Genomic DNA, 27,874 nt, shown 5'->3' with positions numbered 1-27,874 from the left:
AATATCCTGAGTCTGTGAGGTTAGTTTAACTGGTGGCATTGTTGCTTAACATTGAGCTATACTATAGAAGAATCTAGAAAAATAGTCTAAGAAGTTGAGACTGGAGGAGAAGATAGCAAGAAGACTTGACTGAGATAACTGACAATCTACTTTTTTATTGCTGTTATATCATCAATGTTGATAACAGAAGGTATACTGTATGTTAGTTGGGATTTTTAAAGTTTAGCTAGCTGATACTATAGCATATACACCTGTCAAGGAACAATCTATTAGTGTTTATTCTAGAGGGAAGAAAAATCCCTGCTCATTCAGATTCTTCCTAAAATTGTAAGTGACAACTACTGAGGTTAAGCTTCTTTTAAAATGGCATACAAAAATGCTCTCAGATTCAATCTTAAACAGTTTAATGCTAAAAATTTTCAGCCTTGCTTAAAAAAAAGCAGATGCAACTGTAAATATGCGCTAAGATTTAATCTGAGATTTGTAATCTAACTTTTTAAGACGAAGTCTCTATATGGTATATAACAAAGAGCATCTATACTACTTTAGAGCATTTGTTTTATCTGCATCTACCAAAGGGCATCTGCTATCATTTTATATCAGCTGGTAACAAAACGTGCCAGCATATTATCCATGAGCCTACAGTAATTTTACATATTTTAATTATATTAGGTTTGTTTTCAGCGCATGCAACTATCAAAAATTGTCCCAAACTCAGAATGTGTAATTTTGAAAATAAATTTTCTGAGTCGGTTTGCCTTCAAAATAACATTCATAATCAATAGAAATACTATCAGATTCCAGAAGGTTTCAAAACGGTTTCCTTATAACAATAATATTCCCACATAGAATCTATCTAGAACTCAATCTTAGAACATGTGGATTACACAGCTTTACACCTAACCAGTCAACTGTTTCAACTGTTTTAGCTTCATGGTTGTGGCTTAGAGAAGGACAGCTATAAAGTGTAATGATGTAGTTTTCAAACAGACTCTCACCCAGTTACGTAGTCCCCAAAAGAGAAATACTATTGTTATATTTGGACCCAAGTTGAAATGTATACTACATGCTATAGTATACATTTCAAAAATGTATAAGTGCATGTAAAGCGCTAATAATAATAATAATAATAAATACTGTTGACTGTTCTCGACTGTGATAATTAAAATAAATTTATGGTCCAGGCTTTTACAATGTTTAAATTTGAAGGAGTAGCATTTGTTATGTCTCAGTGGGTAGTCACTAATTGTGTTTTTATATTGTCACATCCACTTATGTTAATAATCTAATGAATCAGTGGTTGCCATAATTATGTGCAGTGCATATACAATTAAGTATACAAAATGTATTAGAATCAATAAAGAATAAAGCAAATTAAATAAAGTATATTCATTGCACACAAATACTTTATACTTAATTTTATCTTGTTAGCTTCTGTAAGTAGTTGACACTGTAAATTTACTAAGCAATTAGCATATAAAAATACTTTACACCATAGTACTATATTTATCATAAAATTATAGCTATGCCAAAACAAATTATTCTAACATGCATCCGAAAAGAACAGGTAGGCATTCAGTTTTACAGCTATGCACAAACAATGTGATAAGCTGTTTGGTACTGCAGACCTCACTTCTTTGCCGATAATGCTTGACACACAATATTTTTAGGCAACGTAAATGGCTTCAAGGGTAATGTAATTTCCTCACAGTACTATGGCTTTGTTGACTACATATACACAAACAGTAACACCAAACAGCAGTCACTAGTACACTGTAACTGCTCTAGTGCTCTTGACTGCAAGCGGTTATTAACTATAGTGTGAATAGTAAGTATCAATATGGTCATATTATTATTTGATTATTTCTCTCCACCGGTAGCTGTCAGGATGTTTTCTAGAAGATCAACATGTGTGCTGACTCTTGTAGCCACTACTGCATTGTTTGTGGTTGTTGTCAGTAGTAAAGTTCATTCTGATGCACGTTTGACAACATGTACCAAAACACCAGTACAAATTAGAGCTGAAAAGAAAGCAAGCAATAACTTTAAAGAAAGGTAATGTAACTATTAACATGTATGTATGTATGTATGTATGTACAGGTATGCAGATACAAATACTGTTACTGCTTCAAGCTTGCAGATCAAAGAGGCAGTTTTGTACTGCATGTTGTATGTACAATAAAGACTTTTCTCTTTTCTTTATTGTGTACTTTCTGTATTGTACAAGGCATAAAGTTAATCAGTAAACTAGAGTTACTATATGTACATTATAATTATATATACCTTTCTGTTTAGCACTGCGGTAGCCATTATTAATAGTTTTCAAAAGATCACTATTCTGGTTCACTGAAGTGCGCTCAAATAAAAAAATTAGCTATGTACATATGGCTGTAATACAATTAATTTCAGTATCATTTTGTAGATAAATACATTTGTCTACATAATTTCATTATTAACAAACTAACAAAGTAAATGCTTGGTACTTACAGTTACAGAGCTTGCTACAACATCCACTTCAAGAATCGCAAATGTCAGCTGCAAGATTTTGAAAATGAACCATTGGAAGGGTCTGACAAAGGAATAGAAATTTCAGAGGGTATATTTGCAGACGGTCTATTTCATATTACAACACCAAACAAAGGTGGTAGTGGTAGTGATGTTGGAGACTATCCTGACAATAAATTCTGCACATACGTTTTGAAAAAACGTCGAGCCAAGCACCAGTACTCATACATCTTCAATCCCTTCTCTCCATTTGACATAGAAGAAGATGAGAATACTAATGAGAGATGCAATGATTGTTTGGAACATCATCACACTAGGAATGGACAAGTAACTACAATAATGACTTGTGGCAGCTCTGTTGATTCCCGCTTGGATGGTGGGAAAGGCCCACTGAGTGATGTTAAGCTTGTATTCAAGTCAGATGGCTCAAAAGGTGGTACTGGAGCTGATTTCCATATAGCTGAATTTTCACCAAATGTGAGTTTAAGTATAGCTAACTGTAATCAAACATGCACACAAAGCTTATGAAGTAGAACATGCAGACATTAGCTTTAGTGCTGGTCTTGAGAGACTGAATTTGTATTCAATCCAGTTTGAAACTCTCATTACAAATTTCTACAATTGAAAGTTTTGTTATTAACTAATTTCAAATTCTCAGCCATCTTAAATTGGAAGCTTGTATGGTTGTACATATGTACAATTTCATTAGTGCGTTAGCAATATTATTATATTGCTAACTTTGTGAAGTTTTATTTCATCATAATTATTGTCACAAATGATGACCTTAATATGTAGCTAGCTACATGTAGCCTAAGATTGCTATATTGCTGTTGTGCATTTGCATCATCATGTATTCCCACGGAAACAGTTAAGTGTAGTTGCTTGTTGTGAAATGTGAAGTACTTGTTCTTCTGTTCTTTCCTGTGCATTATACGCTCTGATGTGGGGATGCAAAATTCATCATTCATCACACACAATAGTCAATGAGTGTTAAAGGTCCACCTGGATATAAAGGAAGCAGAGGGTTTACTGGTAGTAGAGGACAGACTGGTCCAGATGGAGATACAGGACTACCAGGTCAGCGAGGTGAAATAGGAAATGAAGGACCTGATGGCATTCAGGGTAACAAAGGAAGTAAAGGCATAAAAGGAACTATGGGGACTCCTGGATGGAAAGGAAAGACAGGACCTAAAGGAATTCCAGGTAAAAATGTTAAATACATATCTGTGAATGCTATCCTACTAGGGACCTGTGAGAAGGCTAAAGCCTGTGAATACAGGGAGTCATAAACATGTAACTAAAAAAAATATTATATGTGACTGGGCCTGCGATAATAGGGCATGTGGGCACATGATTTTTGCCTACTTTTTCACACTTTCATCGCTCATAACATTTTGTACCATTATGCTATGGCATTGCAACTTTCCGCTCTTAGTAAGCATTCAAGTGGCATCATGATGCAAGTTACAGAATAAAAATATACATTTCCAGTACTGAGATATGACCTGTAGAGTGATGGGGTGTAATTTGTGCCCACATGCCCTGTTTTCGCAGGCCTGGTCACATATGTGTATGTGTACATTATTTTAAAGGTCCTCCTGGTTTACCTGGTACACCATGTAAATGTACTGGAAGCTCAAGCCCTTCACTATATTGTGTATCCGGTCAGTCAGTATTATACTTATAACTATACAATATGTATGTACCGGTATATGCTAACACATTTTTAACAAAATAATGCTGCACTAATACACATAGTTTTGAACAACAAACCACATCAATCAAGTGCCAAGAAAAGATTTCTTACAGAAATATGTACACATTTGATTACCGGACATTGTAGAATTTCAGTATAACCAGGGAGGGGATTCAAGTAGTTTGATAACTCTGATAGCTAGAGTCACTGGATAGCTACAGTAGTTAATGCTAGTTTTTAAGATAAGACACAAAACTGATGACAATGTTACATCAAAAATTTATGCTAGCTGGCCAAATTGCTCAGCAACTATTTGGTGCTTAATCTACTACTTCTGCTTCTACATATATAATACTAGTGCATGTCTATTCTTTGAGAGAAAGTCTACCACAGCTATTCAGCTATTTAAGATTATCATAAGAGAGAATTTAAATCAGGTAGATACACAACTGCAGCAGCTTGATTCATTACAAATATAGTTATAGCATTCCCAATACCTAGGCGTGACTTAAAAATAGCTATATATTCAGCCTTGTACTATATATAGCTATAACTGATGCTGTATGTACAAGAGGCACCTTATCACTTTATAAACGTACCTTAAGTCAAAATACCATGGTGTATGCATCTTATCATTATAATTTGTAGTAAATGGAGAACCTGGTGATCCAGGTGAAGCTGGGTGGGTGGGTGTAACAGGGCAACCTGGTTTTCGTGGTGCCCGAGGTGCTCCAGGAACAAATGGAAAGAATGGATTACAAGGTAATATAGCTTGTAAACAGTGATTATTAAGAGAACGATTATGTCTATGTGTAGGTCCCCCAGGTGATCCAGGAAGATCAGATTATCAAGGGGATCCTGGTGATCGAGGCCCTCCAGGACTAACAGGATTACCAGGTCCTAAGGGAAAGCCAGGACTATCTCATTGTCCTGGACTTAGCAAGAGAGATATCGAAAACCTGCGAGTTGTAGTAAACACACTTTCTTCCAATGTGCCTATGCATAAGAGTTACTTTGACGCATGGAGAGGTCACAAGTATCCACTTAATCCAAATGAAATAATTTTAAGGCACTACTTAGAAGAAGATGATGAGATAAACAGAACCAATGTTTACAACTACAACAACACACTCTTTGATAAAAGCCAGTTTCACATCAGGAGAGGAACTGTATTAACTGCATGGGCAATCAGCAAAGCAGAAATTTTAGCTAAACTTGAAGAACAAGAAAAGTGAGCATCATTCTTTGATACTTGCAGCACTTTTGGATTCCCAGTTTATTTGTTTTAGCTGTAAGCATGTGTGCATTTAAAAAACAACTATATATGTGTATGCATTCATACCATACTGAATATATACATGCTGTAGGTATTTGGAATCAGACGATCAGATAAGCAGACGTGCAGAATCAACCCGTAAAGGCTTTCCCACTACATCATCCCTTTGTCCCAAAGGTCAGCAAGGACTCCGTGGAGCTCTTGGACCAACAGGCCCACCTGGTGATAAAGGAGAAAGAGGAAAAACTGGCTTTCCTGGAGCAAAAGGTATAAAGATTACACACCTAAAGAAGCCACAATATCTATACCAAAACAGCCAAAGTAGAAAAGCGATTAGGTGCACCCCTCAAAAAGACCAATGTGAAAAATTTGTGCAGTTAAAGGTGGTAGTTAAGAAATGGTCATGATGGTAAGTTAATGTAAAAAAAATTAACATCAACAATTCAATGTTGCCTCCTCTAAGTTTCGCTAGCACAAAATTCACCTGAATTATCCTTATTAAAACTTTCGCCATCGCCTACCATCACAGCCATTTCTTGGCTGTCCATGACCTTAGATTACACAACTATTTTCACTGTGACTTTTTGGGAGTTGCATCTTTTTACAGCTTGGCTATTTTTGTATGGCTTATTTTTGTAATTGCAATCCCCAAAGCTGGCCATGGGCTAGGTTCAGACATTTCTTAGTACCATACAGTAAGAAACTTTGGCAGTAGAATAGCACGTTCAATTTGCCAAAGTTTGTTTCACCAATTATTTTAGATTAGGTAAGTTATATAGTGCCAGCAGTCACGTGCATTTAAAAAAAAATAACTTAGACAAAAAACCTAAGAAAGTGAAAAAATAAAAAGCTCGAACCCAGGTATCCGTACTCATAAGTAACGTTCGTAACGATTATGCCAAGGGTGCTGCAGCTAGCCACCTCCTTTAGTTTCTACCTTATAAACATACGATTGAAGTGACTTCTATCTATAACAAGAGTGAAGAAGAAACCAAAGCTGAATCCTAATTGTAATTGTAAATTTTGGAAAGAGGCGTAGCCTGTACATCCATATCATACACACAAAAAAGTAGCTATAGCTACCCATTAATAATCATACATTATATTACTATAGTGTCTGTCCAGCAGATTCTAGCCTGCTAAGGAACTATTTTTCACGTCCCCTAAAGTTGAATGCTCGGGGCAACCTACTAGTTGAATGCTCGCGGAAAACTACTAGATGCATGCCCTAAACTGAGTCGAATGCTCGGGGCATATTGGACGCATACCAACTCTAGCTCGCCTAGACTGTGACACAACTGGTTTGTTTGATAGTCCAGCAAATGATGGACTTGTGCGGGTAAAATAGCCGTTCACGTTTGTAACCAGTGCCGGTGTCACAGTGATAGTCTATGTGTTTCCCCGCGTTTTGTGTTCCCCGCACGCATATCACTAGGGATCTGTGTTTCCCCGCATACATATCACTAACTGGCTAGTAATCTACAAGTCACAGTGATATATGTTTCCCCGGGTATTATGTTCCCCGCACACATATCTCTAGGGATGCGTGTTTCCCTGACGCTCAGTTTCGAAGTGCATGTACATGTAATCGTACGCAGGCGAGCAACACACAATGATTCACAATTATTGATTCTTTCTCAATCACACACGTGCGCATACTTATTGTACAACACTTCAAATATTGGCTATATACAGTAATTAATGACATAATCATAATAAGTAATCACATGAGTTAGTCTTACTACACTGCTCCCCTCTGCAAAGAGTACGACCCGTACTGGAAATCAATGGGAGACAAAGTCATCATAACGGCCAGGGGGACGGCGAACTCTGGGTGGTCGGTGCTGTGTTGTAGCGTCATCATCATCAACTAGTTCAAGGTTGTCCCCAACAGTACTATAAGCTGCCGTGGCATCACTAGGAGAAAGCAGAGGAGGGGTCTGTTCATCATTCTCTGGGGGCTGTTGTGCAAAGCGAGTATCAGGTTTACACAATTTCAAGCGATTAAAATGAACAATTTTTGGAGCTGAACTTCCTGACAGGGGTGTTATACGATAGTCACTATCCGTAATCTGCTGTAGGATCTTGTAAGGACCTCTCCAAGGCAAGTGAAGCTTCTTAGACTGTCCTGGTTCTACCACTGTATCAAGGAGCCAAACAGTATCACCTTCCTTAAAAGGTTCTCCATGAACACGTTTATCATAAATCTGTTTCTGCCGTTCATGTCCAGCTGATAAACGACGCCGTACCTGATCATATGCCTCTTGCAACAGTTTGGATGTCTTGCGAGCATAGCTGGCAACTGATAAGTGCTCTGGGGTGGGTGTCCCATAAACAATGTCAACTGGCAATCGTGGTTCTCTACCATACATTAGATAAAATGGGGAGAAACCTGTTGTGGTATGAACACTTGTGTTATATGCAAAGCATACCTTAGAAAGGGCATCTTCCCAGTCAAAAGGGTGATGGTGGAGTGTTGTTGCTAGCATATCTTGTAAAGTTCTATTAAAACGTTCCACCAACCCGTCACACTGTGGGTGGTACGGTGTCGTTCTTGTCTTAGAGATGTTTAAAATTTTACATAATTCTTTGATCAGCGCACTTTCAAACTGCTTTCCTTGGTCCGAATGGATTTGTTCTGGAATCCCAAATCTGCAACATACTTCATCAATTTATTTGTGAGCTACAGTAACTGCCTCCTGGTTATGAATGGCAAACGCCTCCATCCAACGTGTAAAATAGTCTGCAGTAACAAGAATATACGAATTTTTGTTTGCACTTTCAGGAAGGGGGCCCATAATGTCTAAGGCAATAATTTGCATTGGGGAACCTGCTTTGATTGTCTGCAGTGGTGCACAATTTTTTGGTACAGGTGTTTTACGTGAAGCACACGTTGCACATGTTTGGCACCAATTCTTTACATCTTTAGAGTGACCTGGCCAATAAAAACGCTTTTTAAGTCGCTGCAAGGTTTTTTCTTCACCCAAATGACCACTTAGAATTCCACCATGGATCTCCTCCAAAACTGCATCTCGAAGTACCTGAGGAACAATCAACTGTGCCACTACCTGTCCAGTTACAAGATCTTCATACTGTCTATATAGGAGCCCATTGATCAACTGCAAGCATGGCCATACTTCTATCAGTCGTCTTGTTGGCAAACTCTGCCCTTTAGTGACATCTGTGGAGGGAGGTTTATCTGCTTCTTTTGCCAGTAGTACAAAGCCAATAGATGGATCTTCCATCTGTAGTCTCCGCAGGTCATCCATAGAATATGCTGATAAAAGTTGTTCACGTTGACTGACTGGTGCTACAGCAGTTTCCTCCAAGTTGCCGTGGCTATCCATTCCACATTGAGTACAAGGTCTACGGGACATGGCATCAGCGTTACCATGCAGCTTGCCTTGCCGATGCACAATGTTGAAATCATACTCCTGGAGGGCTTCGAGCCATCTAGCAAGCTGACCTTCAGGGTTTCGAAAATTGGACAACCAAGTGAGAGAACCGTGGTCTGTCCTCAAGATAAATGCCTTTCCCAGCAAGTAGGGTCTAAAGTGCTTCACAAAACTAACAACTGCCAGGAGCTCCTTCCTGGTCACACAGTAGCGTCACTCTGGTTTACTCAGCACTCTGCTGGCATATGCGACAACATGCTCAGAACCATCTGTGTACTTCTGTGATAGAACGGCACCTATGCCTGATTCACTGGCATCAGTATCTAATATGAATTGCTTTGTGAAGTCTGGTATTGACAGAACTGGTGCTGAGATTAAACGCTGTTTCAGTACATCAAATGCTTCGGCACATTGAGGTGACCACCTAAACTGAGCTGTTCTCTCTGTCAATCGATGTAGTGGTTTAGCTACTGTGGAAAATCCAGGCACAAATCGCCTGTAGTAACTTGCTAGGCCTAAAAATTTCTGAACATCCTTAGAAGAAGTTGGTGTAGGCCACTCAGCCACCATGGCAGTCTTAGCTGGGTCAGTACTGATTCCATCAGCAGACACTATGTGGCCAAGGAAACACACTTCTGGTTGACAGAATAAACACTTAGCTGGTTTCAATTTCAAGCCTGCTTCCCTGAACCTTTGGAAAACTTGTCTTAGTCTCAGGAGGTGCTCTTCAAATGTGCGGCTAACAATTATCACATCATCCAAATACACTAGACAGGTGTTCCATTTGAGTCCTGACAAAATCATGTCCATGAGTCGTTGAAAAGTTGCCGGGGCATTACTGAGCCCGAATGGCATCGCTTTAAACTCAAACAGTCCATATGGTACACAAAAAGCTGTTTTTTCTCTATCTTGTGGAGCTAGTTCAACTTGCCAGTAGCCACTGATAAGGTCCAAAGTAGAGAACCAACAAGACCCAGCCAGGGTATCCAAAGTGTCATCGATTCTGGGAATCGGGTAGGCGTCCTTTTTTGTCACCTTGTTTAACTTTCTATAATCGACGCAAAATCGTGGGCTACCGTCTTTCTTCCGTACTACAACAACAGGTGAAGCCCAAGGGCTACAGGAAGGCTGAATGACATCTTTCTGTAACATCTTATGTAGCAGCTCTTGTGTTTCTTTCCTTTTGATGGGTGGCACGCGTCTCAGTGGCTGGCGGATTGGAAGAGCATCACCTGTATAAATTTTGTGCTTTATCCTACCAGTACGACCCATATCATCTGAATTCACTGCAAAAATATCAGCAAACTCCAGCAATAGTTGTAGCAACTTTTGTTGCTGACAATTAGTTACATGTGTGCCAAGGTTCATTAACATACCTTCAATCAACTGCTTCTTGATTTCCATAGGTTCTGATGTCAATGACAATGACTGACATGCTCCAACAAATGAGGTGTCTAGAGATTGGACTGGTTCCATGTGTGCAACCACTGTGCCCTTCTTCACGGTGATACATTCAGGTCTGGGATTAAGCAAACAAATAGGGACTGCCATATCAGTAGGCGTCACCAATGCTCTGGCTACCAACAATGGATTCCGCTTCATGACATCGCCTTCAATAATCCAAGTGCCCTCTGATGCAGCATCTGGGACTGCTGCCATTATTTCTATCTCACTACATCCTGGAACTCTGAAAGTATCAGTCAATACAACATTCACATGAGCAATCTGAGAGGTCCCTGCTGGACAAATAAGGTTGAAGGTCATACCAACATTGGGAAAAGTGACCTGACTTTTACCAGCATCAACAATACAGTCGTACCTCCTCAGGAAATCTTGGCCCAAAATAGCCTCAGTGGTCAGGAAGTCTGCAACTAAGAAACACACATCAAAAGATTGCTGTTCAAACACAATTTGTAGATTGATTATCCCTAACAATTTCAATGGGGACCCTTCCACACTCACCAAGTTCTTGCCAGACACTGTGTCTAGGGAACCTACCCCTTGCTGAGCTAGCTTATTCCAAACCTGTTTACTCAGAATGGACACTGCAGCTCCAGTATCCACTAAGAATTTCACAGGTATGCCACTAATGGTTCCCAGCAGACTGTAGTCAATAGGGGTGACTGTAGACAAGCTCACTGGAATCAAATCTTCAGTAGGAGGGGTGTTGTTGTCTCTTTGGATCACTGTATTCATTGACTGATCACTTTTGTCAGATTCACTGTCACTATTGTCTGCTTTGGTTACTGCATTCATGGACTGTTTAGAAACAGTATGTTGCTGCTGCTGTGTGACTCCAGCTGCACAGCCCCGTGCAAAGTGGCCTTCTTGACCACACTTGAAACATACAATTGACTTGGAAGGCTGACCAGCTGCTTGGGTTTGTCTACCTGGTGCTGTGGTACTACAATTATCCCACTTTCTCTTAGGCTTGGCTGCTGATTTTAATTGAATCTCAATTGCTTCCAGCCTCTTCATGATTGCAGGCATCATTGACTGTGAGTCTTCTCTATTAATTGCAGCTGCTACTGATTGATCAGGATCCTTTAGGCCTGGATGCGTAGGAACCATAGCATTAGTGGTCCGTTTGTATGGGTTCAAATATGATTCAGCTTCCATAGTGTATTGTACAGCTTGGTCAACTGTCTTTGGCTGCTTTTGTCTCACAGCAAAGTTTATCTGTGGATGTTCCAATTGTGCTAAGAATTGATTGAGAGCTAGCACTTCCTGTGCTTCATCTTGTAAGCCTGGGTAAGCTTTCTCCGTCAACAGACGCAAACTGTCACCAAAGGACGCCCAGTCTTCGTCCTTGCGCTTCTTTCTGACCTGCAAATCTGCCATATACAAGTCTTTCTTGCTCGCTGGTTCGAAACGTTTCTTGAGCGCCTCAGTCAAAGCTCCATAATCATTCTTTGTTTCATCCGGAAGACGTCTCAACGCTGCTGCGGCTTTACCAGTTAGGCGGACTTTAAGCCATTTAAGCTTAGTTGCATTGGCCGTCCAATCATTCACAGCTGCTACTCGATCAAAGTGCTCCAACCAATCGTCCCAACTGGTGTTGCCCTGGAAAATCTCCGGTAAAACTACGGGTTTGCTGGCCATTCTCTGCAAACGGCAAATACACTGAGGCTGAGTCCTGTCAATCCGCTCCCTGAGCCCCCTTACAGGGTACCGTATTATGCCACGGTACCACGGTTTCTAAGCTTTGACGAAGAGGAACTCGACGAGGGCGAGAAACGTTGCCGACTACGCCAATGTAATCGTACGCAGGCGAGCAACACACAATGATTCACAATTATTGATTCTTTCTCAATCACACACGTGCGCATACTTATTGTACAACACTTCAAATATTGGCTATATACAGTAATTAATGACATAATCATAATAAGTAATCACATGAGTTAGTCTTACTACATACATATGTGACTGAATTTGACAAAACCAGGCTTCGACGCACAAAACTTCGTTAGGAGATATGGCGATTTTAAGTAATCATTGTGTAATAACTTCCCAGTGCCTACAGCTGTGCAAACAAAATTTGCACCAAGTATGCATCTATTTACTAGCTATCACTGAGTGGGTGTATACATTTCTGATACCCAAAATTAGCCCTGTTTTGGGCAGCTTTTCTCGAGTGGGTAATAATATCACAGGTGATAGTAATAGGGTGGGAGGGTGGGGGTGGATAGTAATAGGGTGGGAGGGTGGGGGTGGATGGTGGTCTTAATATACGGGTATAAAATGGAGTAAGAAGACGATTGGAATCCAGAGGCCAAGTTTGGGCTCTCCATGGCCCTCAAATCACTCCAAATTGACCGAGAACACTATTGGTGAGCTCTCTGTGAAGTCCCAGCTCACTACACACCATTATCACAAAGCCATGGCCATTCAATGGCGCCAATCTCCCACTCGTGGCTTTGACAGGGTCGGAAGAAAGCTGCCACAGAAACCAGACTTGCCAGTCCTGAAGGAAGTACAGTGTGGAATGTGATAGTGTATTAGGCCAGCAATCCATTTCTGGTAAAAACGTAAGTTTGATTTTGTGTGTGTGGAAGCCTTGTTATGTGAAATCCGGTCACATGTACTGTTTTTACTTTGCTGCTTCTACTACTGCTACTATAGCCACTGCTGCCCCTTTTCCTGCTGCTATACTACTTTTCTACTAGCTGCGCCAGCTACTGTATGTAGGATCTGAGCTCCTTTTGCTGCTTTACTTAGACTACTGCTTGTTGCTGCTACTGCTATAGCTATACTGCTCCTATACTTGCTGCTACCACTATAGCTATACTACTTGCCACTATACTACCAGCTACTATTCGCTGCTATACTTTGCTTGGTGCTACTATAGCTAACACTTGCTAGTACAACTATACTATACTTGCTACTACTTGTTGCTACTAGTACTGAAGTGAAGACAAATATGTATGAGAATGGATTAGATAACACACATACAATAATAAAAATTAAGTTAGCTACTATACTGTGTAATGTTTTCTGCACATAGTTTGATGGAATTCTATAAACAGTATATAGAATTTGGCTTCAGCCACTTCCAAATAGCATGTGTGTCCATTTGTCATATTTCACCTGTGAAGAGAAAACAAGAACAACATAACTAAATCCAACACTCACATTATGCTGGCATACCCAATCACAATAGTATATGGATGGCTTAAACTTTCATCTCCTGCATGCTCTGCACATAATATTTTCTTGTCCATGCAGATATCTTGCAATAGATTAATACCTGTACAGTAAAGTGACTTTGGAAGTACATAACTGACTGGAAAATCTGTAAAGCAAAAATCTGAGATCTCTCAAATATAAAATCTCTCAAGTAGTCTAAAGTTCTCAGGTGAAAGTCTCTTGGGTAGTCACATAACTTTTAAGTAAAAATTCTCAAGTACTGAAATATCTTTATAAAGTAGATTTTCTCAAGTATAGTCAAAAGTCTCTCAAGTGAAAAGCTCTCAAGCATATAGTCTAAAATCTCTCAAATACCTAAATTAATCAAGTCACTAAAGTAAAATCTCTTAAGTAGTCAAAAATCTCTAAGCTCTCACAAGCAGTTTGAGTAACTAAAGTCTCTTAAGAAGTTGAAAGTCTCACTATCAGTTGAAAGTAAAATATCTCGAGTTGTCCAAAACCTCTCAAGAAAACTCAACTTAAGCACTCTATATAGTAGTGCAAACCCTGCGTGTCCAGTGAATATCTCTCAAGTATATAGCTAAAAACTACTTGAATATATGAACTTAGCATGCATGCGTGCACATAAGTATTAACTCAATTGTATATACACAATTGATGCATACAAGAGATATAATATGCAGTGCAGCTCTTAGAATTGTACTGAATTAAGACCAACTGCTTGTCTTTATTGGTAGCACAATGCATTCTATTGTAACTTATAGATTCGCAGACATGCAGCATGTAACATGTACCATGCAGGCAGTGTTGGGCAAGTTGCTTTGTAAAAGTAACTAGTTACATATTACATATTACTTGCAACTGAACTATTTAGTTACAGTTACATATTACCCATATAAAGTAACTGTAATAATATTACATATTATATTACTTTGTGTCCACAGCTTTAAGCTGTCACGTATGAAACTACCACCTTATCACGTGACATGATTGCGTTGTTGGACAATATGCAAATTTTAGTTATAAGTAAGAAGCTGGTGAATAAGCTTCATTCAGTAGGCCTCGTTACTTCGTTGTGGCTAGCCGTTACTCAGAGGATAACTAACGAGATTAGTAACTTCGTTACTTGTAGTAATAATGTTACGTAATATTAGACCCGTTACAGTAACTATATTACTTAGGTAACGCGCGTTACATTTGTAAGTAAAGTAGCTTGCGTTATATTACCTGTTTTTATAGCGTATTTCGTTATATTACTTTGTTACCACAAAAGTAATAATATTACGTAACGCGTTACTCCCAACACTGCATGCAGGGTAGATGAATCCTATTCTGTGTGCCAAGAAACAGAGAATTAACCAAATATGGAGGAGACTGAGTTTGGTGCTTGACTAGACATTGGGTAGCCTGCAGTTTGAATCCTGGGGTAGGAGGGATTTTCCTTTCTTTGGCCCATTTTCTGTTCATCTGTGTTATAAGTATGTCAAAGTCTACATGTTTTAGCTCAAAGACTGCAGCCGCACTAGTTGCTATCAGATCTTCATGCTGGACACTGTAAAGTAAAAGTAAAAAGTTAAATTGCTTCATCAAGAATGCAAAATGTACAATTTAAATTCGGTTTCAGCTATACACAAAATACCAGTAGTAGCAAGCAGTATAGCAACAGTAGCAACTGCAGTAACAGCTAGCATGTGTAGCTAGTGTAATACTAGCAATATTAGCATCTAGCAGTATAAGCAGTAGGTAGTAGCTATAAAAATAGCATGAGTGTATATAATAGATCTATAGCTACAGCTAGTAGCAGTAGAGGCAGTACTAAGCAGTGACTGCAGTTTAGTAACAGTATAGTAGCAGTAGCATGCAGCTATAGTATAGTACTGACAGCAGTAGTTATAGTACTGTGACGCGTGCTATAGAGCAGCAGTAGCTAGCTAGTCGACTCGTAGTATATCAGCAGCAGAATTTAAACGTGGGTGTTGGGTGTGGTAGCTATAAAAACTGATAAACTGGAAGGGAAACATATATCACTAGCGCCTTTGTCGGGGAAACACGCATCCCTAGTGATATGTGTGTGGGGAAACAGGGATCCCTAGTGATATGTGTGCGGGGAAACACGAAACTCGGGGAAACACATATCACTGTGACACCGGTACTATATCCACTTTGTTTAGATTAGCTATCACATGAGCACATTGAATAACTAGAACTTGAGATGAAGGTCAGCTCGTACCACCACGCAATAAAACTAAATCAAGCTGACTGTGAAGATCTTCCTTACTTCCTAGGAATTCGTCCCACTGTTGTAAGGCGTAAGCACTCCTTGGGATAGAATTTCCGACCGGCTTCCGGCGCGTCAGCTAGTTCATCGTCTCGCGATGGATTTGGCTAAATACTTTGATATACGTGATAACCTCTGCTACTGGAGGTCACTGCGGGAAAAGTAAATACGGTCAGTGCTTCCTACATCGGTGCAAGAGATAACGAAGCCAGCACGCCTTTACTACCACGTCGTTAATCAGTAGCTACAAAAGTACTGCTACAACAACGATAGCTACCTATACACTTAATATACTACTTAGCTAACTGAAGAGTTGACACCTTGTCGTTATCCTGACCTTACGTACCGTACAGTAAAAACTTTGGCGAATATTATTTCAATCGCCAAAGTTTTTTCAGTCAATTTTTTCAACAGAGGGGCTTCGTCACACTATTTTACCGCCAAATTTAAAGCTTTTTACTATGCGGTACTTGCTTTTTTCTTTACTACAGGAATAATAATCAAAGAGTGAAGACTTTATGTTTTGTATAGTACTGATGTCTGTATACATACAATTTTGTAGCAAATGGTTAACATAAAAATTCAAATTTAAAATGTACAGTACTGATTATTGGAATAGTAATTCAGCTCCCACCATATGTATCTGTACATCTCAGTACCTACTACAGTAAATTAAAAAATATTTACCATAAAGGGAGTAAGCACGTATATGGAGTAAGTGACTTTTCTCTGTACAATGAACTGATGTCAATTAAGACTATCAGTATAACTTTTCAAAAAAAACCTGAATACTGTGTGATACAAGAGACAGTGTCAAGGATTTTATAACTACAATATATATCTAATCCAAAACAGCCAAGCTGTAAAAAAAAGAATGCGGCCTTGAGAAAGGCTATGGTGAAAAAAGATGTGAAATCCAAGGTGGCGGCCAAGAAATGGCTGTGATGGTAGGTTAATGGTAAAAATTTTAATAACAACAATTCAGGTGAATTTGGTGCTGCTTGGTCTTGGCACAAAATTCACCTGAATTGTCGTTATTAAAATTTTTACCATTAACCTACCATCACAGCCATTTCTTGGCCGCCACCTTGGATTTCATATCTTTTTTCACCATAGCCTTTCTCAGGGGTGCACTCTTTTTTTACAGCTTGGCTGTTTTGGATTAGATTTCACTTCTTTTTGTATTTTTGTACCCCATAGGCCGGCTTTAGGGCTTTTTAATCTATCATTTTTTGTTTACCACAGGACGAAGAAAAGATGAAGCAGGATGATTTCTTTGTAGCTGAACTTTCTACAAGGTGGTCCTTCTAGCTGATCTCTCTATCAGATGACTTGTTTGTAGCTGAACTATCTACAAGGTAACTTCTTCTAGCTGATCTTTCTACAGGGTGATTTCTTTGTAGCTGAATTCTCTACAGGGCGATTTGTTTGCAGCTGAACTCTCTACATGGTAGTTTCTTTGTAGCTGAACTCTCTACAATGTAATTCTTCTAGCTGAACTCTCTACAGGGTGACTTGTTTCTAGCTGATCTCTCTACAGGGCGACTTCTTTCTAGCTGAACTCTTTACAGTTGATTTGTTTGCAGCTGAACTCTCTTACATGGTGGTTTCTTTGTAGCTGAACTCTCTACAAGGTGACTTCTTATAGCTGATTTCTCTACAGGATGACTTGTTTCTAACTGAACTCTCTACAGGGTGATCTGTTCATAGTGGAACTTTCTACTGGGGGATTTGTTTGCAGCTGAACTCTCTGCACGATGGTTTCTTTGTAACTGAACTCTCTACAAGGTAACTTCTTCTAGCTGATCTCTCTACAGGGCAATTTGTTTGTAGCTGAATTCTCTACAGGGTGATTTGTTTGCAGCTGAACTCTCTACATGATGGTTTCTTTGTAGCTGAACTCTCTATTAGGTACCTTCTTCTAGCTGATCTGACTACAGGGCGACTTGTTTGTAGCTGAACTCCCTACAGAATAACTTGCAATGTAATATAATTCTATAATGGAGTAAAATTATAAACGTAGCTGAATGCTCTATTAGGGTGACTGTTCTATTAGAGTATCTCGATCTCGCATATGCTACACGTAGTTGGCTTTGGAATCATAACTCAGTGGTTTGTAATCCGATTCTTCTGTACTACTGCAAGGACTTTCTATGATAATTATTCCAGCTACACACCGATTTTCAGCTCACTGCTCTAAGCGGTTTGCCTGGTAGGCGTGGAAACTAATAGTTTTTTTAATCATAAAAATCGATCGCGTAATTTTAACACAGGTTGGGTTTTGTGTTATATCTCGATGGCCTTTACCTGGATTCCTTTTAAACTGCAAAAAGGCACTCCTACGATAGTTACTCCATCTACATAGCAATTTTCAGCTCATTCCTTCGAGCGGTTTACCCTGTGGGCGTGACAGACCTTCGACCTAATTTTACGCAAATAATCGATCATAACTCCGTGAATGTTCATCGGATTCCTACCAAACTTGGTACTGAGATTCGCCTTAATGAGTCCTTTACGTGTGCCAAATTGCCGCCCGATTGGAGCACGCTTTCGTGTTTTATGGCGAATTTTGCAAAGTGTGCGAAAAGAAGTAGAAGAAAATAACGAAGAAAAAAAAACCTAACTTTGGTCGCTTGTATCTCGGAAATGGCTGGAGTGATTTTCTTCAAATTTGGAATGTAGACTCCCCTACCTAGCCGGCACTTCTGTAGCAAATTTGGTTTCAATGGGATAAGGAATCACGGAGCTACAAAGGTGTGAATTTGCATTTACTTTCTTCCTGTAAATATGCTCATGGTGTGGCGCGCCGGCTTCTTGGACCGCACGACACACTACCGTGTGTCTTGATCTACTGGAAAACTTTAACGTTATGAAATCTAAATGTCAACATGACATGTTTTTGCTATCCATTTGTAGGTCCACGTGGTTACCCAGGAGACAATGGCAGTAAAGGTACCCGTGGAAATATTGGATACCAAGGTCAACCAGGAGCTACTGGACCTCCTGGTATAGCTGGAAAACAAGGACAACCAGGTAGAAAAGGATTATTGTGTGAAGAAAAGAAGGTACATTGCCATGATAACAATATTGGCCTTTTATTTTGCACCTCCTAATAATCAGATTGGTGCACCTGGCCTACGTGGCAAAAGAGTAGCTGCTATTGGACCACTAGGGGAGAAAGGATTCAAAGGTGATAATGGTTATCCAGGTATTCATGGAGTGAGAGGCTACACAGGACTCCCTGGTGATCCTGGGATTAGTGGGTATGATGGTGCTAGTGGAGACAAAGGAGAAAAAGGTAGCTATAAGCAAGAATATCATAATAACTATGCAATATAAATCAAATAGGGAAGGATGGAAAGATAGGACCCAAAGGATTACAAGGATTAAGAGGTCCACCTGGTATCCCTGGCCCCCCTGGACCTCCAGGCCATTTTCCCTGTGTTTGTAAACTGTTTAAAATCATGCTGGATGAGTATTACATTATCAAACCATCTGGAGGTCTCATACATCAAATAATAATCAATACTGATACCAATCAGTTTATGCCTGGGCCACCAGGTCCAGTTGCAAACTCTTACTGTGTCCCAGGTAAGTCACTGTAGTTCTGCCAAAAAGTCAATGCAAATAATTATATATTTGCAGGTCCCCCTGGAATACCAGGAGACGGCGGTCAATGGGGTCCTAAAGGCTACAGCGGTGAATTAGGTACACCGGGTGGTACTGGACGTGGCGGAGCAATTGGTCCTAATGGGAAAAAAGGCAGCAAAGGTTTCAGAGGAGAAACTGGAGAAACAGGTATAATATAATTGTATGCTTGTAAATAAATTAATTGTAGTTACAAAAGTGTATGAAAAATTAAGAAATTTGTAAATAAAAGGCAGGGAAGTCAGCATCTCCTGCTATACTATAGTCGGTCATCTCCACCTAGCTGGCCCCTTGTTCTTCTTTAGCAACTCTTGTTACGAGAACAAGTTGCCCAAACATTTAGTAGCACTATGAAGCCATTTGAACACCAGAGCTGTTTATCAAAAAGGTGCTTCATTATGAGTGTGTTACAAGGCTTTTTTCAAATACCCCATATACTTATTATGGATGATTTCAGTACATGTTCCAGTACAAAACCATTGGAAGTAAAAACACTGAACAGATATTACTGATTGTGGCAAGAGGCCAGGTGAATGCAAACTGATATGTTTAATTCCTACTTCAGTCATATACAGCTTGTTGATAGTGCACCCATGACTGAAGTAGGTTATAAAATGTCCACTAGTATATATACATGGCTGCAAATATAGAAGAAGACCTTCTTTTTAATTCTATGATCCCTACTCATCTGCAAAATCTAATTTCTCTTTATACTTTTTTTTGTTTACATGATTTTTGCCTGGTGAACCAACACATACCACGTCAAAAGAAATAACGGCATCAAACACGTATATACCGTAATTAATTTTTTTCCCATTATAAAATAATTTTCGTTTACAAAACTTGTGCGAAAATTTCTTACACGAAAATTTTTACATAAGATTGAACTACTCTAATAGAGCAGTTCAACCTAAACCTCACCTAACCTCACCTAAACTCACTTAAATCATACAAATTTAACACTAAAATTTTTGCATGAAGATAAAACGAATTACAGTAACTCCATTAAGTGCCCAATCACACATCCCAACAATCAATAGATGGAAAGCAATATGGCAGTGCCACTTTGTTTTCTACATTCAACCCATTATGAACAATTTGTATGAGAAGCACCTCTTGAAAACAATCTACTGACTACAGAAATTATGGATGATTGTCACACTGAAGCCATGATGTGTTACCGTGAATCAACACCTTATGTAGCAGTGGAGAAAAAATATCACATGAATTAGGACAAAATTAAGTCCATCATAATGGTGTATATGCTGTAGCTGCTGTGGTTAGCAAAAAGGCATGTTAACAGGCCACATCGATCAGTGAAGAATTCATAGTTGAGAGTTGCATGGCAGGAGGAGTCAATCAGTCAGTCAGGTAGTTGATCAACAAACTGTAGTAGAAAAGTGCAGTTAAATAGAAAAAAAACATAGAAATTTGTTGGAAGGGTTTGGGGTTGCTCTTAAATTTTTTATTAGTGACAATATTTTTTGAGCAGGAAAGTCCAAACTTGATGATCTCAACTATATAGTACTACCATACTACTGTTTTAACACTACACTGTGATAATCTGTTACTGACTGTAATGCTAATAATTATTAGGTTTAGTAGGGAGAAGTGGGGCAGTAGGAGATGATGGTCCTCCAGGGAGTGCAGGTTCTGATGGACCTCCTGGTCAAAAATGCAATGCTAATGGAAGAGATACCAGAGCCAGTAAGAAAATGTACTGTATAGTCTTGCTGGTTGTTAGCATCATCCTAATGAAATGTGAGCTTTATTATTATATTATTACCAGTAGAGTAGCAATATGGTGGCTGCTAGTACACTACAATGGAACAGCGTTGTAAATGGGCCAGGTTATCCGGATTATCCGGGTCATTTAAGTCACATTTTGTCTGGGTTAAGTGGGTCTTATCCACTTCACTGAATATCTGGGTCTGACCCGGATGAGATCACATGTGACTATAAGTTAACAAGCTCTATTGTATTGATGGAAATTCAGTTATAAACACTCAAGAAACTTACGTGGAGCCACACCCACCATTCAGGAATATGCTTTGTTATCTGTGCAGAGTATACGTATGTAGAACTACTCCTACTTATCAGAATTGTACCACCTGCGCTCTGTGGGCATGCATGCATCACCAGACCCGTGTTGCTACTTGAAATGTTGATAACTAACTTCTGGAAATTCTGTAGCTGCATGTAAACTTACATGGAACCACCCCACTTGATAATATGTATGTGGAGCCACACCCACTTGATAATACGTAGCTACTCACTTCTTGCAGACAATTTTTTATAGTTTAAAGAAATGTAGGGCTGACTAGTAGAACTAGTGGCTAGCTCCTGGGGTACGACTCTATGTTAATTAAACCGGTTCACATGCGGGTCCCATCCGGATTACTATTTTGAGTCAGTGGGTCAAATGGGTCGGCAGTACTGACCCACTTACAATGCTGCAATGGAAATGTGTTAAGTTATAATGATGACAATTGAAAATGCTGAAAGATCATAATCGATGATCTCAGTCCACATTTTGTAATTCTGACCTCACCTTACAGCTGACTACAGATGCCCTACTGGAAGAAAAGGTGAAAAAGGAAGGAGGGGAGCTCGAGGACTTCAAGGTTACCCTGGACCACAGGGATCTAAAGGACTACGAGGTGTTCCTGGAATACCTGGTAAAAGTGGTCCAAAGGGATACAAAGGATTGGCAGGTCATCCAGGCAGAAGAGGCCCTACAGGTGAAATCGGTGTACAAGGACCCCCTGGACCACCTGGATTACCAGGAACTCCTGGAAACAGAGACTTGTGTCCTGAATTTGATGGAATTGACTTGTCCCTGGTAAGCCCACATTTAATTTGTTGCATATCAGTATGAAATGTACACTACATATATATTTTTCATAATACCATATGTGTAGGCCTGCATCAAATATGCAGCTAGAGTGCTATGCCAGCATAATGCTAGCATATTAGTTGGATATTTCAAAATATGGAGCTTAATTCCTTCAAACTAGGTTGATATTGATTCTCTAATAGAGCTGTCAGTGGGAATTGTAAAAACTGCAATAGAGCTCTTAACTATGTACATAGTTCCTAGGATCAATACTCTCTAATAGAACAGTCACTTTGTAGTGAAATACTCTAATAGAGCATTCACTGATTAAAATGTTCCAAGAAACTTTTGCTAACCTAGGAGCATAATGCAAACATAATGAGAACACTGAAAGAGCATAATAGGTGTAAGTTTTGGGAAATTCCTGAAAGCATTTTGAGCAAAATTTGACTCAGGCCTAATTATAAATTTTATATAATAATTAAGTGCCACTATAACTAATATATACGTCTACAGTTGCAAGCTAATCCAAAAGAATATGAAGCTATCCAACGACTGGTTTATAGGAGGGAAAAAGGATATGCTTGCACTTTAACAGACGCCAGTCAACCGCTACTTCAGCAGCTGGCATTTGATATTTGCTACAACTAGCTATATATAGTACACTGCAAAACACAGGAACCTCATATTTGTACATAAGTGCTGTATACGTATCTTTGCAACTCAATTATTTCATACACACCTTCGTTTCTGTAGATGTAATTTCAGTGTTAGAAATATTATTATAAAGAATGTGTACTTGGGAGATGCACACTGTACGTGGATTTCATAGCCCGAGGCTCCTATATTTGGCATGGCAGGCCCATGTTTTATAAAGGGTTTGGAGAATGTACACACTGTTGTATAACCTGTTCAAGATGTATTATAGTACAACCAAGATGTACAATGTCCTTTTCATTTTCCATACAACCAGTCTAATTTTAATAATTATAATGTACAGCCTTAGTTTAACGATAAATACACATACATTACAATACGTAAATTACACTTAGTTATATGAGTTAACATTGTTTGCTATAATATTATTTATGATGTTAGAAATGATTTCAACTGCTGTTTAAATATGCATAATTATAGTGATGGTTGTTGGATAAGTTACTGAGGTAGCGAGTTTTATAGCCTTGAAAAGAAAGAAATTGCTGTGTTGGGTTGTTAGAGTATGATGTGATGGAATCTTTGATTGTGGCCTCTGGTGAATGCGTTAACAGGCTAGGAATAGGTCAGTAGAATGTGGGACTTTGATTAGGGAAGGTACAAACACTGGAATGGACTATGTACTGGACTGGTGTTTTTTGGTTTTTAATTTCATTTTTAATGTACATTCCAGGGTACAGGGTTGTGTTTGCTGCTGTATTTGAAAAAATGTATCCCTCAGAAATGCCTATACTTGGTACTTTCTCCACCAAAGCATCCTGTTCAATGCAGACTCTATAGCATGCCTATAGTTTCAAAGCTGAATATGTATATATGTTGATAGTAAATGTTTTATTTCCTGTTTGATCCCATAACTGTAAGCAGTATAATATAGAGAGATATTCTGGATCTACCGTTTCATGGAACTAGATGTTGAAATGACATAATTATACATGTCCACTACTGTAATTACACCTGTACAAGTATAGCTGCTACATAGTTATAATCATATCAGACAAGTAGTGAATTGTAATACTATGTACGACATTGTGTGTTGTACCACTACCTTCTTTGTGGGTAAATGAAAACAGTGAAATGGAAACCGGAAATGGACAGTGGAAACGAAAGACGGAAATGGTCAAATTGTCACATGAATGTACCCTTGAGTAAAACCCTTGTTTAGTGACTACCTCTTAAAGACCACCTTCTTACAAAGACCACCTCCGTACAAATACCATGTTGTAATTAGATCTTAGAGATGGCTAAGGCATACTTAACGATCTTAAAAATAAATCCACTTCATAGTCAGCTTTTATAAAGACCACCCCCAAGTTCCAAATATCAATATTTCATGACTTTATCAAAGCCGTTACGCTAGGTCAGCAAAAAAGGCTAGGCTCTTAAGATCATCATCTCTTTGTGAGACCTATAGCTTAGATGCAGTAAATTAATAGTGTACATTTCACTATTGCTATAATTATGGCACATTCTGGTACAAACTAAGTGATAATGATGCAGATAGCCAGATAACTTGAATGAAATGTGGACCAAAATATGGGAGATGACACTGATCCCTTTATATGAGTCATGAAACACATGCTTGGAGTTTATCAAATATTACAGGGGTCTTGGTAAAGAGGTGATCTCTATCAAAGGTGATCATGAAGTGGTCTATTCAATTAGATCATTAAGTGTGCCTTGGCTATAATTCAGAACCTAATTAAAACGTGGTCATTGTACAGAGGTGGTCTTTGTAAAAAGGTAGTTTTTTAGAGGTGACCACTAATTGAGGTTTTAACTCTATATACACCGATCTGCTTTCCATTTTCTGTTTCCAGTTTCCATTCCACTGTTTCCAATTGCCCCTTCTTTATGTAGAAATTAGCTTAATATCATCATACATGTGCATAACTCTTACAGGGGCGTAGGCAGAATTTCCAAAAGGGGGGTTCTGCCCTAAGTATAGAATCTCCACAGCCATGTGCTACAACTTACTAGAATCTGGCCTTCTAGATTCTGCATGGATTCTTTTCGAAAAAAAACTTTAGAATGCCACCTGAGGTAGCACTTTTACGCTTCATTTATTTCGTAGGTGTGCACATGTAAACACGTGTACACGTGTAAACATGTGTATTCTTATAAATTCATTCGCAATAGCGAGTAGAGGTACTTGAATTCCTCTGCCTGAAGACCTGTAGCTACCCATTTCAGTGGATTTGTGTAAGTTAATTCAGTTCTAGTTAACCAGTATCACGATTTAAAAAACTTAACTCTGAAAAGGGGGTTCATCCGAACCCTTTGAACCCCCCCTGGCTACGCCCCTGTCTTATCTGCAAAATAGACTGATTTGGTAGAGAAGACAACAAGGCAGCATTTCTATAGCATGAAATGATTTCAATAGGGAATTAACTTATATCATCCATACCATAGCTAATGCAATAATCTTGGGACATGTCACACTCATACAGTATGTGTATTGGGCCAGCAGTTATGATTATACAAGTGTGTTAAAGAAAGTATAACAGCCAATGTACCTAACAAAGGTGTTGAAAAATACAATCCAAAAAACACTAGTCCAGTAGTCCATTCCAGTAGCCCAGTCCAATGGTCCAGTCCAGTATTTGTACCTTTCCCTTTGATCAAGTTGGTTGTTAACAATCTTATAGATGATACTACACTTTTCTTCAAAGCTCAAGACTAGGGATGTTAAAATCCTAAATCAATACCGCATCACAGTACTGTACACTCTGACTGTTATAAAATAAATGTTTAAGACATAGTATGTAGCAGAGACACAGCTCTTCTTATTTTTTAAATTATAGTGCTGAAACATTGTATAAGCTGAAAGGTTCAGATGGCTTGAACATTTGGGAAGTGCATCTATCTATGCTTCTTAACTACAAGAGAATATAATGTAATGGCCGTACTAAAATTAAGGGTGATGACTTTTGGATAAAAGGCACTTCCTAATTATAACAACTATACATATATTCTTTATACAGTATAGTAGAAATTGAAACCACATGTTTTAAAAGTGGAGCATTGTGATTGTCAATAGCTTTGTACATTCTATACCTTCACTTTGTGTACATGTTCAATTTTGTCAAAAACAACTAATATTGTATGTACATTGGACTAGATAAGCTGCTAATTTAATCCCCAATGAAGACTTGCAGATGACACTTACACAATAACATACAGTAGATGACAATGATCCTGGATTATTGACATGGTGATGATGGCTGACATGACATTCACAAAATTATTATTGTTTCATCAGATGGCCACTTACTCTATCACACGTACACTACACACATATGCATACTTTGTACATAGTGCTCTACCTCTACTGCCTGTTGCTAGCGACTAAACAGCTTAATTAGTACCTTCTCCTAATAGTCTCCCTTAGACCCTCACTAATAATTAATTATCGGGAACTGAGGTAGCTAAGAGTTTCACACAACCTCACACAAGCCTGAAGAAACAGTTAGATTAGAAAACTCTTTTATACAGTATTTAATAATTACAGCTACTGTATAATTATGCATCTGTGAAAGTCTGCATGTTTACTAATAAAATAAACAAATACATAATAAAATGGAAAAAAACTAATTTATTGTAAATAAAGATACAGAGGCCACTTAGCTAGTTACCCAAAATTTATTTCCTATAACAATCAATTGCAAGGATTTTAATATCTATCTTCTCAGATGTTAGTATACCTATATATGTAATGACGAAGAATGCTGCATTTATGTAGTTAGCTATCATACAGTACGATAGTAACTGTATAGTAGGGACCACAAAGCAGTAGGCGTGGCCCACGAAATAAAATCGCCCAAAAACCAGCCTCAATTTTCCCTGACGACGATGAGGCAATATTGGTGAGGTAAAACTAAGCCCAAACAAGCTTTCAGATCGACCCGAAATGCTTTCAACAAGTTGCTACGAAATTTTAATTTTTTATATTCGACGGAATTTTCTAGTGACTGACTGACTAACTGATGCCTTCAGACAAGCGCAACTCGATAACGGCTAAAGCAACTGGTTTTTTATTTTTTATTATTATTATTATTATTATTCCCGCCTACTACCCTCAGCCAAAAGGCATGTGTGCTGGACGCAACTGAAACAACAATAATGGGGACAATTAAAAGTACTTACAAGGCCCAGTTCCGGGGAAGCATCACATGGTCTGTAAGAGATGGAACGGCTTCCCCGGATGCACATAGCAAGGGGTAGTCACTTCCATACCGCCAGTTGCGAGGCCAGTTGATACACTTGCGACCGGGATCAAGAATTTTGATCGTCGAAATTTCGTCTTGATCGCTTGATTACACTTGTAAAATGCATTCTTCATGGTGAGTGTCCTCCTTTGTGTCCCATTCATCTTTGCTGACAGGGAAAGCGTCGATTTGGCGCGAGCACGTGATGGCTTCCCTTCAAAACGGAAATCGTCCGTATTTTTATTGTGGCTATAACCTAGGGATGCGCCGATTTTGCCGGCAAATTTTTTGGAAAAATACGTTGGTAAAAGCAAAGAGCAAAATGCTGGAAAAATAGGTGGAAAATTGGAAAAATGGGCACCAAGGAATGGCAGCTTAGCACATTTTGTATGAAAAAGATCGAGATACTCTAATAGAACAGTCACGCATGGTATTAGCATAATTAGGATAACATGAGCTCATAGGAAATGGTGACAAAAGATCGAGATACTCTAATAGAGCAGTCACTATGTACAAAATATTCTAATAGAGCAGTCACACATGCTTGCAAGCTTGAGATACTGCAATTAATTTTTACTGATGCTCAGCAAAATAGAAAAAACCCGAGCAAAATATTGAGCAAAATAGGTGAAAAATAAAAGAATTGCTGGAAAGAAAAATAGGTGGGAAAA

General features: G+C 38.8%; 2 protein-coding genes across 3 annotated transcripts; one reads left to right on the top strand and one right to left on the bottom strand.

The window, feature by feature from the left end:
* On the top strand, positions 1-23,074 carry LOC136253286 (collagen alpha chain-like). Of its 2 annotated transcripts, XM_066045923.1 has the most exons (16): positions 1-19; positions 68-190; positions 1,881-2,055; positions 2,490-2,982; positions 3,486-3,708; positions 4,098-4,169; positions 4,850-4,963; positions 5,018-5,432; positions 5,569-5,744; positions 18,717-18,865; positions 18,921-19,098; positions 19,149-19,391; positions 19,446-19,598; positions 21,045-21,155; positions 22,007-22,290; positions 22,801-23,074. In XM_066045923.1, exons 2-16 carry the CDS (start codon positions 175-177, stop codon positions 22,933-22,935), a joined length of 2,937 nt encoding a protein of 978 aa, XP_065901995.1. In that variant the 5' UTR covers positions 1-19; positions 68-174; the 3' UTR covers positions 22,936-23,074. The 2 variants fall into 2 exon arrangements, with proteins under 2 accessions (XP_065901995.1, XP_065901994.1); XM_066045922.1 differs by lacking the exon at positions 1-19 and having other exon boundaries at positions 25-190.
* Positions 10,692-12,287, bottom strand: LOC136253287 (uncharacterized). Its single transcript, XM_066045924.1, has 2 exons — positions 10,898-12,287; positions 10,692-10,743 (listed from the first exon to the last, which is right to left on the bottom strand). The coding sequence occupies exons 1-2, from the start codon at positions 11,972-11,974 to the stop codon at positions 10,729-10,731; spliced, it is 1,092 nt and encodes a 363-aa protein (XP_065901996.1). The 5' UTR covers positions 11,975-12,287; the 3' UTR covers positions 10,692-10,728.
* Positions 23,075-27,874: the final 4,800 nt, after the last annotated feature.

This window comes from Dysidea avara, chromosome 4 (genome assembly GCF_963678975.1).
Source record: "Dysidea avara chromosome 4, odDysAvar1.4, whole genome shotgun sequence".
In the NCBI taxonomy this organism is placed as follows: Eukaryota; Metazoa; Porifera; class Demospongiae; order Dictyoceratida; family Dysideidae; genus Dysidea; species Dysidea avara.
Note: the sequence above shows the minus strand (reverse complement) of the source record. Positions and strands in the feature narration are given on the sequence as shown.